At 38.0% G+C, this 21,705-nt stretch overlaps 1 protein-coding gene across 1 annotated transcript in view; it reads right to left on the bottom strand.

The window, feature by feature from the left end:
• The window catches only part of BBS9 (Bardet-Biedl syndrome 9), a 202,466-nt gene that overhangs the window by 172,939 nt on the left and 7,822 nt on the right, over window positions 1–21,705 (bottom strand). Inside the window, exon 5 of the mRNA XM_032181069.1 lies at window positions 21,434–21,547. Coding sequence (XP_032036960.1) covers window positions 21,434–21,547 — 114 coding nt within the window. The remainder of the gene's footprint in view (window positions 1–21,433; window positions 21,548–21,705) is intronic.

Here is a 21,705-nt window from a genome sequence, read left to right as displayed (position 1 = left end):
TCAGAAATTAGTCAGTGAAAAGGATTTAAGTAAGTACCTTATATATGTTTCAATTAAAATAAAGCAAAATGCATACACAAAGATGAAGATTATTTAGTATTAGGGTTCAAAAAATTCTTAACATCCTTTTTGTCACATTAACAGATGACAATATTAAATATTATTAGCATAAATAAAAAAATGTATTTGTAAGAGAACTGTAGTAACTATACATGCTTAGAGTATCACTTGAGTTTCAGTAAGGCTCAGTAAGGCTGTGAAGAGGCAAATGGGCAAAGCCAATCTAATGCTCTGCTAATACTACAAGGAACAGTCCTACTCACCTCCATCCCTCCAAGTTTCCAATTCCCCTTTCTCAAGTTATGTAATTCCTCCTCATTCCCAGACCAGGCCTGGTTACTTACCTGACTGCTCTAAAATAAGAATAGAACACCTTCCAGAATTTATAGTAAAATTTATATTAAATCATCACTCTGCATAAATAAATCTATCTAAGCTTAGCAACTGCCAGGCATGACCTGGAAAGCTCCGTGACGTAACTCTGAGAACTGCAGTTCAGGGCACACTCCTTTATCCTGTGAGGAAGGGTAAGGGCATGAGGAAGACTGAGTAGATCCTGTGGGCCAACAATCAGTTGCACTGCAGGTGTCGGGACCTGTTTTGAGTTTGGTTTCTAGTACTATGGGACTCTCTTTGAGGACTGACAGCTGTTTTGAAGAGATGGGATGCACCTGACTAAATATGTAAAAAGTATATTTGCCAACCTCATAAGAGCAGCCTTAAACTAGGAATAACAGGCGGTAGAGATTCCACAACACTTGAATGAGGAAGTGGTGGATGCAGTAGGCCATCAAGGGGCTCTGAGGTGATGTGAATAGAAGGGACATAACAAATCAGCAGAACAGGGCTGAAAAGGAAAACAGTGAAAGTTTCCATGCTCTTTTCAGGTATCTCTCTGAGATGTTTCTGAATTACTACACACATCATAAAGAACAAACAGAAGGAATTGGAAATCTGAATGCAGTTACAAGGCTAAGATCAAGGAGACAGAGTGATAGCTCATGTGACTGGAGTGCTAAGATAGATGCATCCAGGCTGCTCAGGAAACAGAGGTGTTGTAGCTTAACACACCTAGCTGCCAGGCCAAGCTGGTCTCTCACTCCCCCACTTCAGCAAAATGGGGAAAACGTAAAATGAAAAAGCTCATGGGTTGAGATAAGGTCAGGGAGATCACTCACCAATTACCATCATAGGCACAACAGACTCAATTTGGGGAAGACTAATTTTATTACCAACTCAAAATGAGCTAGGACAATAAGAAACAAATGTAAAAATACATTTCCCCATACACACCCCTTCTTCCCAGGCTCAACTTCACTCCCAACTCTTCTACTTTCTCTGATCCTGATCAGTGCAAAAGCTATGGGGAACAGGGGATGCAGTTGGTTTGTAAACACTCTAAATGCCACTTCTTCCTCATACTCTTCCTCTCTTCCAGTGTGGGATCCCTCACACAGAATGCAGTCCTTCACAGACTGCTGCGATGTTGAGTCCTTCCTCTGGGCTGCAGTTCTTCAAAAATTGCTCCAGCAATTGGTTGTTTGAATGTAGGCCTTCAAGAACAGACTGCTCCAGCATTGATCCACCACAAGTCACAGGTCCTACCAGAAAATTTGCCAATGCATGAGCTTTGGTGGGCCACATCTCCTGCCAGGAGTCTGTTCCTGTGTGGAGTCTCCCTGAGTGGTAGCTAGCTCCAGTCAAGGCATATCCACGTGCATGGGGTCCTCCATGGGCTTCAGGTGGACAGTCCGTGGTCTTCTTTGTGGGCTTGTAGTACCTTCTCTCCCTCCTTCTTCACTAACCTTTGTGGCTGCATGGTTGTTTCTTACTCTTTTCTCTCACAGCTGTTTGTCCTGGTTTCAGCTAGGATAGAGTTAATTTTCCTCCTAGCAGCTAGAGATGCAGGCACTGACAAAGCAATTGGATATGGAGTACCACCTTACAGCCTTTGAAGGCATCTCCTGTCAGCTGTGAAGGAAAGGTATCTCTTCAAGGAAGAATTTGTATGTCTACCAGGCAAGTGGACAACTATGGAGAAGGGAATCCTGTACCTGAGGGAATTAGCTGTACGGGATGTGATTTATAGGGACCTAGACAACAAACAAATACCCACAGATCCAGATGAAGTCAAGTGTACATGACCCATGTGGCGTAAGTGTGTACGGACTGCACCATCATCATATTCAAGCTCATTGGCAGTAATGGCCGGGAAAGAACATGAGGAACCCACAGTGGATGAATTGACTACACAACTCCAGCAGTACGAGGAAAGTATCTCCTCTTCTGTACAGGTCTGCGTCTTGGCTGGAGAGAAACTTTCTGAAAATGTCCATCAACTAAAAGAGAAAACTTTGGAGAAACTTTCTGAAAAGGTCTACCAACTCGAAGAGAGATTATTTTCCTTCCCACCTGTACAAACCAGTGTCTCAGCTATCAGGGTAAGCATCCATCTGTGCAAGAAAGACGATATGGTCGGTACACACCCTGTGCCAACCTGTGGTTTTATCTATGTGACCATGGAGAGGACATGAGAAAATGGGATGGAAAATCTACGTCAACCCTAAAAGCACAGGTACATGAGTTGCAAAGAAAAACAATCAGGAAAAAGGGGTTCTCTGAGAAGCTTGCTGCTCCAACTTCCATCAGGCAGTCCTTCAGACACAGAAATTAGGATTCTGACCAGGATTAGAGGGGCCCTGCCTCCACCCAGGGGAAAGAAAGGGACAATTGAGTTTATTGGACTGTGTAGATTCAATGGCTTGGCACGTCAGATGCACAGAATTATAAGGCTTTGGTAGACACCGGTGCACAGTGTACTGTAATGCCATCAAGCTATAAAGGGCCAGCTACGTGAACTCAGTGAACGTTGTGTAGACCATAGACAAAAATGGAGATTAATTAGAATGTATTGGAAAGGGTGTAAGGTGAGCATGACATAAATTGTATGCAATAAGGGATGGATATATGTCCTGGTTTCAGCTAGGACAGAGTTAATTTTCCTCCTAGTAGCTGGTAGGGTGCTATGCTTTGGCTTAGGATGAGAAGAGTGCTGATAACATGCTGATGTTTTAATTGTTGTAGAGCAGTGCTTACACCAAGCCAAGGACATTTCAGCTTCTCACAAGACAAGCCTTCCAGTTCTACCAGTTTCATTGCCCTCCTCTGCAGGCATTCAAGGACCATCCTTTTTAGTATTATGGATCCCCGAACTGCACACAATATTCAAGGTGAGGCTGCACCAGTGCTAAATACATCAGGAGAATCACCTCTTTGGACTGGTTGGGTATGCCGTGTTTAACACACCCCACCATGCAGTTTGCCCTCCTGGCTGCCAGGGCATGCTGCTGGCTCACACTGAGCCTGCTGTCACCAGCACCCCAAGGTCAATTTCTGCAGGGCCGCTCTTGAGCCACTGCTCTCCCAGTCTGTACCTGTATATGGTATTACTCTGTCCCACATGCACAATCCAGATCGCCTTTGTTGAAGTTCACATCATTGATGATTACCCAGTGCTCCAGTCTATCTAGATGCCTGTGGAAGGACTCTCAGCCCTCCAAGAGAGTCAACAGCACCTCCCAGTTTAGTATCATCAGTGAACTTGCCAAGGATGCATTCCACTCCTGCATCCAGATTACTGGGGAAGGTTCAACAAAACTGAACTGGCCCTAGAATTGAGCCTCATGAAATTAAAAATGTATAAGCATGAAATTAAGATGTTTAATTGTGAGATTAGAAATGTAAAAGATACTCAATTCTGAAGCAAATGCCCTTACTAGTACAAAAGTCTTGTATTATACCTTTCTTAGTAGTTAGCATTCGTTTTCTGGTGCTTCTGTTTATACTAATGGTAGCAAGAAAATCTTTAGACTGGTTTGCAACCAGGCTAAGAAGCTTCAGGTTTTGAGAAGCTTGGCTTGAGAAGCTTGGTTTTGAGAAGTTTAGTTGTTAGCATCTGTTCTTCTGATGACATTTAAGATCCAAATATATTAGAGCAGATATTATAATACATGTGCAGCAGTGATAATCTAGCAGACATATTACAATTCCAATAACAGATAAAAAATAAAGGTCAATAGAGGTGTCACTGCTTATGAAATGAGTAGTAATAGCTTCTGCTCTCATGTATATTAAGAGATATCTAAATTACTCTTACTAATTTTGTTGCATCAGTAGAACAGTAGAAATAAAAGTATAGCATCTTCTTGTAATATATATGAAGCTATACATCATACATGGAAATATTCATCTTTAGCATTCATAATGAATCCCTAATCACACATGTTGTTAAAATACCTTATTTTAACAGTAGTGATATGACTGAATGATATGACATAGCAGTACAAGTTTTTTAGAGCATTCCAATGATCTACAAGCATACTGTAGTACTGAACCATACTGTCTGAAGAAACAAATACATGGCAGGCCCTGAAAACATACTTTTAGCTAACTAAAAAGAAAAAACCTCCCATTGCCTTTAAGAGTACAGCATTATTTTTTAATATACCTACCATTTTGTTGTTCATATTTATGTTGTTTCTACTCACTAATTTTTATACTTGGATTTTAACTAAAATCAAACTCCAATTACCTGAACATTACACGTAAACTATAATTAAAGAAAAATAAATTGTGTATGAACCTTTAATTTTCCAACTTTTTATAGGTCATCTTATTTCCTTTGGCCATTTGTTTTTAATGTGTAGCTAGTGAATAAGGTTTTTATGTTTTACTTCAAGAAATGCAGTCTTCCAAAAACTCAGCCAGAAATGTCCATTTCAAAAAAGCTTATTGCAGCCAGTTGGCTTTGCCAGTGACATATTTATAAAGTGAAAATATAACCCATAGTGTTTTCTGCAGATCAGATGGAATCACTTAGTGTACTCTACATAGTTTCAGCAGCTTGTCCTTGAAGGAATGTCCTTCAGCCAGCAAGCGTTACTTTTAAGCACAAGTCCAGCTACTGTTGTTTTGTACTTTCGTTATTCTAGCGTGATATGAATACATTTACGTCACACTTTTTTTTTGAAACCACTGTATTTTTAGAGCTATTGCAAAGCCAAAATGAGAGGCAGGTGGCAGCTCTTTGAAATAAGCTTCTAATTAAAGCGATTTTGGAGCTAAGATTTTGCATGTTAATGATTTCCTCTGCTATGAGCCTCCCCTCTGGCACCAAGTCAATTTCATAAAATGTACATTATGTAATCACTAAGTCTGAGCACCATGTGAAATCATGCAATGAAAACTACAGCATCAAACGGGATAAATTAGAAGTCAGAACAAGCTTCATAAAGCTACAACTTTTAAAGAGACGTCAGCAGAGATAATTTTACTGCCTTCAATGGTAATCATAAACTTCAGTCAAAACCCTAGCATGGAAGGAAGTGTCAATAAAAATAAAATGAAAAGAAATTGGCATTTATAAGGCACCCATAAGCCAAAAGCTTGTCCTTTAATGATACATGGGAAATGCTTTTTTAATTGAAGAAAAGATAAATACACAGCACGTTGACCAGTGAAGAGATGCACACAAACTATACTCACACACACTGGAATAGAAATCACTGCTCTGACCTGACACAAGCAAATACTTTTTGATTTTCCTTCATTGTTGAAATTTACCCCCCAACATTTCTCCCAGCATAGAGAACAAAGTCTACTCCAGTTCAAATCCATTTGGAGAACTCAGCTTGTTGCTGAACATAGCTCCTGAAACAAAACAGATTTGGGTCAACTGTGAGAAAAGCACTTCAGGAATAGCTTCTGACTAATGGAAAAAACCATTTGAAAATATGTTGGGCAGTTCTTAAAACAACGTATTGTAGTGGGTTTACGTGGCAAGGTTTTGGTAGCAGGGAGCCATAGGGGTGGTTTCTGTGAGAAAGATCTAGAAGCTGCCCCATGTTTGGGAAGGGCCCCATTGTTTTCCAGATCCGAGCCAATAAGCGATGTTGTTTTGCACCTCTGTGAGAGCATATTTAAGACAGGGAAAAAACGCTGCGCCACACAGCAGCCGGGAGAGTCAAGGGAGTGGGAGAACAGCCTTGCACCAAGGTCAGTGTAGAAGGAGGGGGAAAGGTGCTCCAGGCGCCGGAGCAGAAGTCCCCTGCGGCCTGTGGTGAGGACCATGGTGAAGCAGGATGTCCCCCTGCAGCCCATGGAGTACCACGGTGGAGCAGGGTTCCACGCTGCAGCCCGTGGAGGAGACCACGGTGGAGCAGGTGGCCCTGCACCGACGGAGGCTGCCGCCTGTGGAAGACCCCTGCCGGAGCAGATTCCGGGCCGGACCTGTAGCCCGTGGAGAGGAGACCACGCAGGAGCAGGTGATCTGGCAGGAGCTGCTGCCCGTAGGGGAGCCAGGTTGGAGCAGTTTTCTCCTGAGGGATGGACCCCGTGGTACGGACCCATATCTGGAGCAGTTCTGGAAGAGCTGCTGCCTGTGGGAAGCCCACGCCAGATCAGTTCATCAAGGACTGCATCCTGTGGGTGGGACCCCACAGCACAGGGGACGAGAGTGACCGAGAAGGAGCGGCAGAGAAGAAGTGCTGTAGACTGACCATAACCCCCATTCCCCGTTCCCCTGCGCCGCTCGGGGGGAGGAGGTGGAAAAGGGTGGATGGGGGGGGAAGGTGCTTTTGTTTTTTTTTCCTTTGTTTTCTCACTTCTCTCGCTTGTTAGTTGTAGGCAATAAATCTTACTATCTCCTTATGCCGAGTCTGTTTTGCCCGTTACAATAATTATTGTGTGATTTTCTCGTCCTTATCTCAATCCTTGAGCCCTTTTCACATATTTTCTCCCCATTCCTCTTTGAGGAGGGGGAGTGAGAGAGCGGCTGTGGTGGAGCTCGGCTGCCCACTCGAGCGGAACCACGACACGTATGCCTAGTAAAAGGCAAGTCTTAGGTTACTTCCCTAACCCAAAGCAGGAAGCACATGTCAACATACATTCAGAAAGAACCCTGAATTGACTAGCTTGGTGGTCTGGTGGCTGCTCACTGCATTACTACAGAAAGGATCAAAGTTCAGGACTTCAGCTGCAACTGTTCATTCTAGACCAGAGCTTCTGACAGCACTGCCAAGGCAGTGCAATACCCTGCGTAGACATAAAGAGGAAAAGGAAAACTGCCTTGCACCACTCAGTGATGATACATCTTTTGGGATGGATACATGCAAGAAGGGTACCTGTGTCCCAGCTGAGATTGACTAAGTGCTTTTCTGCTGGAATTTAAAATTGCTTAAACAGGAAGAAAGTAAAAACAGAGAAGTTGACAGGAATTTAAGAGAAATTGTATAGAAAATACTAAATCCTTATTCTACTGATGCTAGCTTTAATTACTTTCTAATCCCTTCCAGATATTAAGGTATCGCAGTAAAATGCATTCAGAAGTCCTAACATAAGAGATGTTCTCTGCAACAGCCCACCCTGCATGAAGTCTCCCTGGTTAAAGCACAGTAAAATATGTAGTCCAAGCTGCTGTAAGGAATTGAATTTTTACTTCTCTCAATCATTACGTTGTATTCTCTTTACCTGACCCCTTCGGATTTCTGACTGCCATACAGTGAATTCTAGATGCAAAGTGAATCTTGAACTATTACAATTTCTCCAAAGGCCAAATCAGGTAACTCAAACCTCACTCACATAATCACATTCTAGAGACCTGTAATACACTCCTTTATTCTATCTGACTTTTACCATAGAAGATGACAGAGACAAGTTGTACAGAAAATGCAGCATGGGACTGATCCCTTTAAAGCTCATACTGACCTGAGGTGGTGTAAGGACCTTTAGGAAAAACACTAGTATGGTTCATAGGAGCACAAAAGACTGGCATGCAATATAGACATCCAGAAACATCACAGATGCAACATCCAGCATGTTCATTGCTACTGAAAGAAACCTGGTATTTGGCACTGTTTAGACATGAGAGATGGTGTCCTCCCCTAAACAGATTCTAGTGCTAAGATTTATTACAAGCCTCATATTAAGAGAAAAAAGTGCGTTCAAGAATGAACATTTCTAACCCTAGTGCAAGTAGTCTTAAAAAAAAAATGTTCAGACAGTTGTGAAAGCAGCATCACAGAAAGTTGCTTCTTTTTCAGTACAACAGATCAATTATAACTACATAACCAATTCAAGCCCGTTAACTACAAACAGTATAGAGTGGGTCTTGAAGAGAACATTAGCTGTGTATGGGAGAATGGGTGTATGCACGGATCATCGTTACTCAGGCTGCATCTATGAAGGGATGGTAAAGATCTTTCTTTAAATTCAGTTTCTTGCCTTAACTTGTTGAATAAAACTACTTTTCAAGGCCAGACAACTACAGATGTTTACTTTGAAGTGCCTCCATTCATAAAGATGTTGCAATGTGTTATTAGGTTATAGGCTTTTATCGCGTTATAGGCTTTTTTCTTAAGAAAAAAAAAGGGGGGGGAGGGAAACAAATTTTCAGCTGTGAAACTCTCCAATGTGAGAAGCTGCCATTCTCTGAAGTTATACACATATTATACATCATATTTATACTATGCAACATCTTCCTGAATTAGTAAGTCCGCCACAAAGAAAAAAATGGAATAAAGACAAATACTGTCAGCAGTTAGCCCTTCCATATCAATAGGCTTTAACTGAATGCGTTTAATGTACATGGATTTTTTTTTAAATGAATCACAAATCAATAGCAGACCTTTCATTGAGCTCAATAAAGTTGAATACAGGCCTTATTTTGCAACATTTGATGCAAAATTATCAGTAGGATCAAAAAATATCAGTAGGATCTTAACGTGACACAAATTCATCTTCAAAAATTTTATCTAAGACACAGACATGTAGAATTAGAACCAAGTAATACAGCAGAACTCCACCAATGAAACCCAGGAAAGTTCCTTATCCTTTCTATTTCTCCATTTCTATTCTCCCCTTAAGTAAGCAACTTGAATATTCCTAAGCACTTCACAAAGCACTGATTCCCTACTACTTTTTTAAGATAAAGATTTAATGAAAATACTTCCCAGAGAATGGGAATGTCCCCAGTAAGGGAAGTCACATTCACAGAACTCATTGAAGATAATTATGATAATTTATAACGAAGTTAATATCCTGAAGCTTAAAATGCAAACCTAGGAATTTATTTTTACATAAGTTTAGGTGGAACTTCTATACCTCTTCAAGAAGTTTCGAATAGCCATTTGTTTCTAATTTTAACTGGATCAAATAAATATCTTCAAAAACTTCCAATAAAATATAGCCACTTTTCATATTCAGATCATTTGTCTATACATATCCTAGACCAGTAATAACCGACACACGGAAACGACTAATCTTATTTTGTGGTCTTCTGTGTATTATATTTCTAAAAGGAAAAAAAAAATCACCATTTGTTTCATTTTTCTTGTATTTTAAAACTGCTAGAAGTATACTACAAATAGCTACATGATTTTATTATCTTACCACTAGCCTTGCAATGTATTACTTTCATAAGTTTGATGTTTTGTTTGCTGGTGGTGGTTTTGTTTTTTGTTTTTGTTGGTGGTGTTTTGTGTTTTCTTTAAAAAAACAGATGATGTTTTCAAGTGTTTTCACGTGAATCACACAGTGAAATATTTGAAAACCAGTCGTCATACTAATGTGCAGAATACATTTTATTTCTGACATAATCTTCCTTGTCCTTTTTATTCTCTGTAGTCACCAAATAAATTTCTGTGGGTTATTCATATTTACCCCTATTTGTTTAGCCAGGCTCATTAATAAACTCAGATGTGTTAAAGAAACGTGAAAATCGAGCAAGGCTGCATCATTATTTCTTTCAGTTATGAATGCTTTCATCTGATGTGACTTTATACAATGGATAACTGAACAGGCAGAAAGCACAGCACTTCATATTGAAGTTACAGAACTTTAATTTTAATAAAAGAAAATCCAATAGCTTAGAAAAAATTCTTTTTGGTCTACTAATCTATATTTTCTGTTGGACTGCTTCTTCAAACTCCTCAGGAATCTCCAATTTTACCTAAAATTTAAAATTTTTGGAACTCGAAATGACAGCATTGCATGGCACCTCAGCATTGTGTAGCTACTCAGCAAGAACTCTGATTAACTCAACCACGATTTGCATTTCCAGCCAGGGGAAAACATGGCAGCCCCCTAAAAAAAAAGTATAGAAATTAAGTCTACCAAAATTTCAGTTCTTCAGCTTCTTGAATTTCTGGTCACTTTGGACATGTTTTAAAAGTCTTGTTATTCTCCGCACAAACAGTTTTCTACAATTCCCATCACCTATCAACAAGGACCAGAACAGCTAGTCACCATGAGGGGGAACACCCCATGATCAGAACCAATCGGATACTGAAAAATTAGAATTTTCCTTATGAATCTGAAATAAAATCACCTTGTTATATTTTTCATTGTTTACCTCGTCTTGCTAGCCTGATCCCTCTCACTTTTGATACAGGGCAGCAATGTTTTTGTTTTGCATGTTCTTTTCTACCTGGAAGATAGACCTAACTCACCACCACCCAAAATCTCCAAGTAAAGAAACTCTCTCTTGAATGACCAAGTAGAGTGATTTCTAATAGGTTTATTGGTACAAATAATTCTGAACAACTCCCAAACAACTTTCAAAGTGCAATTAGCAGAAAGCATCATAGCCTGTACAAGATATGTTTCACCTCTTCTATAGATAAATAAAAAAAAAAAATCAACTAACAAGGGTTTGGTGACCTTCCAAATAAAGTTCTATAAGTTACAAAGATTTTTCTTTTTGTTATGTGAACAGTCACAAATGAACACTAGAAAAAATAAACAAAAGCTGTGTATACACATTCCTGAAAGATCCTTTGAGAAGATGAAAGACTGAGTACTTAGAAAATAAAATTGCATTCTTTTGGATGAAAAAACACAGGGCAACAAATGAATCTGATATAGACGAATGTATCTACATGAAATGTTGGAACATTTAATAAGAAAGTACATATGTAAATAATAAAGCTGTACATAAAATATTTGAAGTAACAGAAAATTCATCATGCCAAACTATTTATTAGACAGGGTAATAATATATCCTATATTTTTAAACTTTAGAGACAGCATCTCTAAACTTAAGTAAAACATCTGATATGATCTCAGACAATTGTCTCACAGGAAACCAGAGAATGGCAGGCAATAGCACTAAAAAGAAGAATCTGGGGATTAGAGTAGGATGATGAATTAAATATGAGTCAACAATATGTCACCAAAAAGACAAATGCAAGATTGGGTCATTATTAATATACATGCACTATTAAAAACATATGAGGTAATTATTGTTCTGCTTGGCACTGGATGATTCTTGGCAGTACTGCAGAAGCCATAACCCCACAAGCAACATACAAAACATTTTATACTACCAATGTACAATGACTGCACACATTTGGGTACCACATTTTAACAAAAGAAATTAGAAAAAGCATAGTATAAAAATCTATAAAACTTTTGAGAAAACAAGAAGGATGTGGTCTTTCACTTACACACACAACTGCTCCCCAGGTTAGGTATTTCTACAGTTGGTTTTACTCCATTTTAATTATAGTGCTCTGCTTAAAGGAAATACAGATTAAGTGATATATTCAGCAATTTGTAATTGAAGCAAAGTTCTGGCGTACTGCAGCGTACTGAAGCAATGGGATTTTTTTACTTCAGTTAGATTATGATCTTACTTAGTACTGTTGAGGAAGGTGAGAGGAACCGTAGGGTAAAAGATTCCAGGGAATTTTCCTTGATTATTTTTCCATTCACACATTTAATTTAGAGAAGAGGCTCTAACTCCATTATTTGGAGAAAAAAAAAAAAAAGGCACTAACAGGGTTCAAAAGTTATGTGAGGAAGCATTTAGAATTACTGATCAGTAGATTTATTTCATGAACAAAACTCCTGAAGAACAAGCCTTTCAAATAATCTCTTTATCCAGAAGCAATTTAACAGAAAGTTAATAGTTAAGCACTCTGCTCCTTAAGAGAACTAGCCAGTAAATCAAAGTCCAAATTTATACTGCTGCTGTATTTAAACATAGTCATAAGAATCATTTAACCTTACAGAATAAAACTCAGCTGATAATTTTATTTTTTTTTTTTTTTGACTAACACCTCATAAAATTCATTCTTGCAGAATTGTGGAAAAGTTAAGCACAATCTACCCTTCTTATAAAGTTTCTTGTTACAAGGTTGCATGGTTTACACATATATTGTATTTTATTATTAAAAAAATTCCTCCGTATAGCACCCTCTTTGTTGCAACACTCAAACATACTTTGCCCCTAGGCCAGTGCTGCAATAAAAGTAAAATGAATTCAAGACCATTTGCTGAGAAAAAGATAGGTTCAAGGTATTTTCACACTTTTTTTTTCCTTGTAACTTATTCATGTCAGAGTTCTATTTCCCTTTTTCCCCCTGTTCCCTTTGCTATTGTTTTATTATTTCTTTTTATTGGTACAGTATCCACTAAATAGCTTTAAGTAAATCTGAACAACCAACTTAAGGTATTGAGGTTTCAGATTAAAAAAAAATCCAAGACCTGTGTATTATTAGGATATCCAATTCTAAATCATTTATCAACTCATTTGAAGAGACAATATAAGAACAGGACAAATTCACTGATTATTTAAGTGTATTAGATGATGCCATCATATTTTGTGGAATCATACAAAATGGTAATACTGTTTTTGCAATGGAAGTTACTATTTATAAATGAACACCATTCAAAAATAATTCAGCAACTAAGAACGCAAGGTTATTAAACTATGCTCTCTCTCTGCCACCAGATAAAATTAGTATTCTGTTCTGTTAAAGACTAATCCAATAGCTCACCAGTGGGACACACAAGCTATCAGTATACTCTTTCTTTAGTTCTTATGTGGAAGGTAACATCTGTCTCCACAGCATAAACAAAAAAAAATAGAAGGGTTGAAAGTGTTCATACTCCCACCTGAACATATAACTTATGTCCCAAAGAATAATCATAGAACTTAGATTTCACCTGGGAAAGGTCATCTTCTGATTACAGCTGATTACTTCTGATCATTCACACTTAAGTGCTTTAGCTCAGGAATCCTACACTTCATGCATCAGTCTTCAGAGTGCAGAATTTGGTATTTGCTCTTTATGCACTACTGTTGCTTCATACCTTAATTACTATCTGGTCCCCCCATTCACTAATGCATACCTGAGCACATGAAATTTATGAGATAATCCATAGAGCTACCTAAGCTTCAACTAGTTCTTTCTCTTGTAAAATGCTTTTTTGACCCTTATACAACTTCAAAAAAAAATCTCTTACTTAAACTCTCCTCAAGTGTAAGTCACACAGCTGACTCAAGACATACAAGGCAAAGAATAAAATTGTGGAGTGGTCTGCACACTTATTCAAAGCACTAGTAAGGCCACTTCTTCTCCTGCACAAGAGAATACAATTTCTTATAAGTAGGAAGAAGCAGGCTATACATTGGTAAGTCTCACTTTTTATCAAGAGTGTATGAGTAGCATATTGACTCTTTCTCAAGTTGTAGAAAGACTAAGGTTAATGGCTATAAACTAGATGAACTATAATCCATCCAACAGAAACTAGAAACATAGGAATAAGGGTGATTTTCCAAGTCACAGTGTCTTTCTCAGATTTCTCTAAGGGCAGGACTACATATTACATCTAAATACCCTCAATGAGAAGAGAGTCAAGACACAGCACAGAGAATTTCTGTATATTGTAGGTACATTATTAAGATGCCTGCAGCACTAATTATGCAAACAACACATTAGAAAGAGGTTATAAAAACTGATAATACAGTAACATAACATTTCTTTGCTGAGTTAAAATTTGGTTTTAATGCTGATATCCTGCAAATTCTCTACTGTACCAGTATGCAAATTCATCAAATTTATAAGTAAGCAGTTTATAATTCTTGTTAACTGATTACCCATCTATACAAAGTTTTATTATTACCACATGAGGGTAGTTCATGGCTTCAATTACATAAAAAATAAAAGCAAACACCAGTAAATTGATTAACCAAAATTTTTGCATTATTTTAATTAAAAGAACTAGAAATAAGATATGAAAGTTCCAACACAAAAAATTTTGCTGAAATTGCAAACAAAAAAAGAATCTAAGAATGGAAAAAAAAAACATGATCAAATTATATCAATTACAAAATGTAACAACTGGCTTATAATCTAATCACTCTGTACTTATGTAGAGAAAAAAATCTACTCTCACTACTTTGATAAACACGGTTTTAATTTCAACTAAGATTAAACAATATTTAGAATATTGCTTAACAAGACTTGACTATTCCTAGATAATACCAGATTTATGCCTTCCTTAAGAACTGAATGGGAGGTACACTACTGCATAAAGAATAACGAAGAAAAGGAATTCTCAACTAAAGCAATATTGTATCCAATTCACTTGCTTCTTTCATTCCATTCTTTTAATAATCTCAAATTCGCAACTCATTCATCAGAATGTTCTGCCACAAAGAATGAAGCTTTTCCCATTTTTTTTTAGTATGAATATTCAGATACTTTCAGGTGAAGCGATGACTTTCAGTTCAGCCATATAGAGTTTGAACATTCAGCATTACCAGCCCAGTAAAACATTTTAAGCTACTGTATTTACTTGTCTTTAAAAATCTTAGTATATTACTGAAGACATTTCATAGGTACTCTCCAATATAAAAGTTCTAAACCAGCAATCCTCGTGCTGCATCCAAGTGTGTGCACTGTTTTAAAACTCACATGAGTGTCTCCACACCACAGAGCAACCACAGAAGTGTAAGCACATCCTTCCTCACAGTAGATAAACTCTTCAACTCAGATCTTTGATGGACAGGGTAATAGGGACAGAGCTTTGCATTTGGGTGACCAAAGATTGTTCACGTGCCTAAAAACTCTAAAATTTTCTCACTTCTCTCCCAAATATGCAAGACAGAACTTACATAAGACAGACCTATGCAAAATAACCTCATGCTATTACAAACAATGATCAGGTTCTTCAATATAATCTTACCTGATAATGTTATAAGATGCTTGATTCAAATGTAAAGACACGGAATGGCACACTAGACATAAAAACAGCTTACATCATCTTGGAAAGTGCTTTCTATCAGCAAACATCACTTCGTCTAACGAAAGTTGAATTGTTAACACAGCAATCTGGGGAACATAATTCCATGACGCCATAATAATTTTACATAAGATGAGGCTATGTTGTGTGATTAAATAGATTATATAAAGTACAATTTTTGTAGACTCCAGTCTACAAAATTAGGAGTCCTCTACTAATCACAGAAATGTACGCCACTTTTTCAGTATCTTCAGGAAAGAGCTTACAGTAGAGTGTCGTGGTTTAACCCGGCCAGCAGCTAAACACCACGCAGCCATTCGCTCACCCTCCCCCTCCCTCTCTGGGACAGGGGAGAGAAATGGAAAGTGAAGCCCGTGAGTTGAGATAAAGACAGTTTAATAAGACAGGAAAATAATAACAACAATAATAATAATAACAATAATAATAATATGGTGATAATAGTACTACTACTAATAATATGTACAAACAAGTGATGCACAATGCAATTGCTCACCACCCGCTGACCAATGCCCAGCCTAACCCCGAGCTAGCCACCCCTATATATTGTTTAGCATGACGTCAGATGGTATGGAATACCCCTTTGGCTAGTTTGGGTCACCTGTCCTGGCTCTGTCCCCTCCCAGCTCTTACTGCACCCCCAGCCTGCCTGTTGGCAGGACAGAGCAAAAGGCTGAGATGTCCTTGGCTTGGTATAAGCACTGCTCTGCAACAATTAAAACATCGGGGTGTTATCAGCACTCTTCTCATCCTAAGCCAAAACACAGCATTCCACCAGCTACTAGGAAGAAAATTAATTCTGTTCTAACTGAAACCAGGACATAGAGTCACCTTAAGTTCTTGAAATTTTACATTTGAAATAAAACACAGACTGTGTACAATCTGTTCATTACTTAAGGGCTGTGACATTTTGTAGCTAGGTTAAGAGTTCACTTGGTTGAAAAAAAAAAAAAAAAAGTGTTCAGCACTACTAGCTTACATGATTTTACCATGAATCATCCTTTCTAAAAGGATCCATATGCTAGAATAATGGTCTTGCAAAAGAAACTCAATTTACAGCTCTAAGATGACAACAAAAAATTTAGAATTATGAAATCCTGATATATGCAGACATTCTACATAATAAATATAATGAATTAAAAATTAAGTTCAATTTTTGAAAACCTGTGCTCAAGATCAAGAATTCTAAGTATGTAATTATATACTTCTGACATCACTTCCTGATAGCTTTCATGTTTTTATTTTAGTTTCAGTGTACAGAGAAATCAGGAAACAAAAGTAAAGTTAAAGCACCAAAGAAGTTCTATAATAGTCATTCTCTTTGCCAGAGGTTTTTCCACATTCTAAGTAACTGACAACTAATTATGCCTACAGTGAGCCTGATTTATACTTCAGGCCTTGCAGGTTGTTTCTTACCCCCGTTCACTTTTTTAAAGCTTTCCATTAGCTTTGTTTGGAAGTCTAGTTAAACATGCAAGAGATTTCCTGTTTCCATTTCCCACATCTCTGGCCCTTTGACTTTTACTCTCAGCAAAACGGTTAAGTTCATTTTGCCTTTTTGCTAAAAGGCTACAGCCAGCGAAATACATTTTATTTTAATCAATAAAACACTTTTTATCAGGTTTTCAGAAAGTGCTATTGTATTTTCATCAAGTCTTGCAGTAAATACACCTGTAGAATCAGTTCAAGTATCAAAGCAGTTGGAGAGGCAGTGCACTAATGAAAATATGTAGTGAGGGGACCATCTAGTGGTGACTTAACTACATCCCATGCACTTTTAGAAGGAAAGCATGCATTCTCTTCAAGTAAATGGGCATATTTGTTCAGTTTTGGTCTGTCTTTAGTTTATAACTTCAATAATGTATTATATTTAGATTTCAGCTTTCTGTGCTCAGACTACGTGAATGGATTTGTTGATTTTCATCAACACGTTCCTGTTATAAAAATAACAATGCCAGTTCTGTATATATGGAAGCTGCTCACAGCATCAAGTTTTCGATTTGAAAATGCTGCCATGAATGAAGTTGCTAGGAGGTGGCCTAGTAAGTAGGTTTCTATTTAGCTCACAGATCTCTCTTCAGCAAGGAGATCTCCAATATCATCTTCCCTAATAAATACAGGAGACCAAAATAATCAGTCAAGAAATAACAGTTTACTTTGTATGTTTTACATCTCCATCACATCTCACCTAAACAGACTAGCAGGTTAACAGACCAAATCATAACATAACAAGGGCATAAGTACATTGATGCAAACTAGCAGGGACAGGAGAGCAAAGCTTACATTGGAGAAAGATGACTGAAAATCATGCAATACATAACTAGTGACTGGACTCTAAGTCTTTACTGAACATTTCAAACAACCGCAGACACACCCTTCCCCAGCTACCACATTAATAGAAGCTGTGAGAAACCCTCCTCCCTAATGAAGCTGCCAAGGGTAGAGTAGGCACAGGGAGAGGTTTATGTAATTGCACATTTAAATACAGATGAAGAAAAGCTGGTGAACCTTCATAACCCAGTTGAACCATAAAGCAGTAGCAGAGCATTTGTTCCTAAAAGCTCTATTCTGTTTAGATTCTGAAAACCTCTGATAGGTCTCCAGGTCAGCCAACATTCAGGAGAGACCTCAGGCAGTTTCTCCAGAAGATAAGCTGCTTTTTAAGCTAGAAAAACAGGCTTCACTCCAATATAATCTGAAAAAAAAATATAATGAAAATTGCAAGTTTGGTCTGAACAAACCTCTTCCTCTTCAGCTTTTATAAGGGTCTTATGGGATTTTCAGCAGTTCAGAAAGTCAAAAAAAACATTGAATTGAAACTGAGTTCTTCTCCATACCTTGATGCAGGGTTACCTAACTGTTGCCTCATTTTCATACCAGTCACATATTCTGACTTGTGTACCAGCTTGTTTTATGACATCTTTACAGTGCAGGATGGAGTAGGTGGAACTGAGAAGGTTCTTGAGGACTATGGAGTATGCTCAAGCTCTTTCCCCTCCAGGTTCTTTATAAAGTGGGGAAGAGAAGTCAGGAATAGGTAAATCTCATCCACCTTCACTGTTTACTTTCTCAAAAGGAATTTCCAAAGGAATAAGCAGCTGAAAACAAACCACTCACCAAGGTCCATGTGGATGTGCTAACTCTGGAACAGTAGATGGGAGTTGTGTGCTGGCTTTACATCCAGATTTTCAAAACTGACTATACAACCTTATAGCATCAAGAGACTAACAAAGCACTTTGCATCCCAGTTAAGGCCACAGCTACAGTGGCCTGCTTGACAGCAGACTCCAACTGCATGTGGGTAGAAATCATATTACAAGTGACTACAGAATAAGTCTGAATGCCAAGATGTATTTTATTTGAGGTAAGGGCAAGCAGTGTAGTGGTCATTTTCTTCAGTTTCCATTAAACTGACAGGCAGCTGTTTGGAAGCAGTTCAATAAGAAAGAACAAATGAAATACAGAGTAGTAACTAGAACCCAAAGAACTCCTAGTCCCAAGAAAGGACAGAAAACCCTCAAAAATGTCATTGGACACCAGTATAAGCAAGTGTACAAAAATTCAAATTCTATTTTTTCTTTTACTGGTATCAACTGGTATGCCTGTGGAGAATGAGTTCCTTTACCACTAAAGGTATAGGATTAGGAGCTCCATATAAAGAAACAAAAAAATCCAGCATTATCTTCAACAAGAGAAGTCTAAGACTGAGCAATTTCATAGATCAAGTGCCCTGTGGACTCCTGCAGCATTCTTCTTTGCTTCCTCAGATGAAAGATTATATTCCTGGGGGATTTACATTCCCTTTCCTTCCCTGACACTCACACAGCATGCTTTCCTTGTACTCCTGTTCAACTGCCATTCTCCTGTGTCTGCTCCAGTAGCTCTGTAAACATGACCTCTGAAGTGCCTCTTTCACCTTCTCATTGTTTCAAGGATGCTTGAATACAGCAATAAGAAAGAGACACATATTAGTCACAGCAGTAACGGAGAAGGCTATAAATATAAAAACCCTCCCTGCATTTTGTTAGTCCACTTCTAGATTATGGTGTAGAGGTCAGACTGCTAGCAAAGCAAGCTTACTCCTGCACACTTACACCGTTATAAATTAACCTCCACTGAGGTGAGAGACTTTGCAGATGCCTGGCCAGGATTCTAGAAGTCAGGAAGTCACATAGTCAAATGAAATATTTATTTACAGACTGTTAGCTGTCAATTGCAGCACAGAAGATCTGCCAAAGAAACACACAGATAGCACAACAGACCAGACTAGGACAGGTATCTGTTTTACTGAAGTTAACAGCCTTTAGACCTTCTTTCCAGATCACTGACTGGTCTTGCAAGATGGAAAATATCCACATTATCATTTATAACCCTCAAGAAGATGAGATGGTACTTAAAAATCATGGCAAAAGACTAGGGACAAGACTAAAAGTATAGCCTTGACAAGCGATCTAGTTAGACACTCCAGAAAAGACACAAAGATGGATATTCAATTCAGAAAAGCCGTAAGAAAACCACACAAAATTCAGATGATTTTCTCGTGTCCACTTTGCCTATTTCTCTGATGCTTCAATGCTTGCCTTAGTGAATGATCAAGCTGCTGATAGCAGGCTACATAATTTTCCCATATTTAGGTCTTAAATAAAAAGCTTTATCTTATGATAGGAATGGGGATTATTTATAAATCTTTCGTCATTGTTTATTAACATTCTCGCAATCTCAAAACAAGATTTGAGGCCACTCTTTTCCCACAGCAATCAACAAACTATTGCAAACTGGAACACGAGGAAGAAACGAAAAGGAGAGCAGTCTGACATGCTGGGACAGAAGCACTACTAGGAATCAGGAGAAACAGAACTTGCCAGAGTTCCCTTTGCTGTTTCTGCTGCTTTGTCTGTCAGGACTGGCTCATGATTTGACTGTCCTAGGTGTCGAGAAGCGTTTGGCTAGCCAAATAGGTTCTGAAGTAAATATTACCCTTTCTTCTAGCCTGCAAAGAGGTTCTCTTCATTTTGTGACTTGCATTCCACACAGGTTTTGATAAGATATCTGTAGATACATCTAGTATCAAGACTGAGCTGGTGGTTAGATCTCTACCCAGAATCTCCATGGAAATCCAGAGTTTATTCTGCACATGCAATGGTGGTAAGAAGGCATTTTGTCTTATCCATCCACCACTCCAGACACACTAATAATTCTTAGTTTATGATCCTTTGATATATCCATTACTGCAATCCCATTGCAGCATGGCAGGAATCACACTATTACCTCTTCTCATTTTTTGAGAAACTCTGTATCTTCTTTTTAAAGTTAGCACAAATAAGCCCATGAACTATACACTCACCCCCTCAAGCTATTCATGGCATTTCTCATTTTCTCATCCACATGACTTAAGAGTCAATTTCTCTAAGGTGCTCGTACAAAATTAGTAGATGAAAGCCACTTTAATCAGTATGAATTGTGGATAGCTTAATTCAAGCCCAGAGACAAGCCTGAGTTTAGGGTTAATCTTCTAGTAATAATCTTACAGTGCATTATCACAGCTCCAGAACTGTGGGGTCATACGCATATATTTATCATATACTCAGAAGACTTTTTGCCTCAGTAAAGTCATATTATTTTGTGAAAAGCTTGGTCACATTACTTGTGCAGATCCCCCATTATTGCCAGTGAAGCTTGTCTTCTGAAGAGAAATTGCTGTTATGTAGAACAAATCTAAATGATTCCAGATCAGAATATAAAATAGCATTCATAATTGTGTCACAAGTTCAAAGACTGAAATCTATTAAACATTCAAAACTACAAATACACCATAAGCATTACTTTCCACCATTATGTTTTTCCAATCATAGTTTTATTTATTTTTTTCAGTCCGTATTACGCATCTCTAAAGAGACTCAGTTTAGGTTCAGAGAATGGAAGTGTTGACTTATTCCTTCACCTGGGATAAGAAAGCTACAGAAAAGCAAAATGGAATTAAAGCATGGAAGAAAATAATTACTTTGGATGTTAAAATATTATTAAAAAAAATCAGTATTATCCTTATAAGTTCATATCTTGTTCAATATGTAAGAAAACAACTATTTTGTGTTTAATATTCTTTGCCTCATTTTAACTCCTCCCATCCCCCTACATCAGATAAAAGACATTATCATTGAGAAAGATGGTCTCCCCTCTAGATAACAGTAGCCTGCAGCCTTTCAAGATTTAAGTTAACCCTCAACTATTCACAGGTAAACAAATAAAGAGTATGCAGCAAGGAGCTTACCTTTTACACCACCAAATGGTCCATAAGTCATATTGCAAGCAGTTCTCTGAAGATTATGTTCATACATCAGTTTAATCTGATACTGGTTCCCATGTTCAACATTCCCCTGAGTTCCTACCCAAAAAAAAAAGTATATATTTCACATCATTTATCCATGCAATTTGGAAGAAGGAGTATCAGTTTAAAGAGCAACCTGAAAAGCTGTAACTTATTCCTAATGACTTAGATACGAGGGCTGAAGTTGCTGTTTTCTTAAAAGAAAAAAGAATCCT

This window comes from Aythya fuligula, chromosome 2, assembly GCF_009819795.1.
Source record: "Aythya fuligula isolate bAytFul2 chromosome 2, bAytFul2.pri, whole genome shotgun sequence".
In the NCBI taxonomy this organism is placed as follows: Eukaryota; Metazoa; Chordata; class Aves; order Anseriformes; family Anatidae; genus Aythya; species Aythya fuligula.
This window is presented reverse-complemented; position numbering and strand designations above follow the sequence as displayed.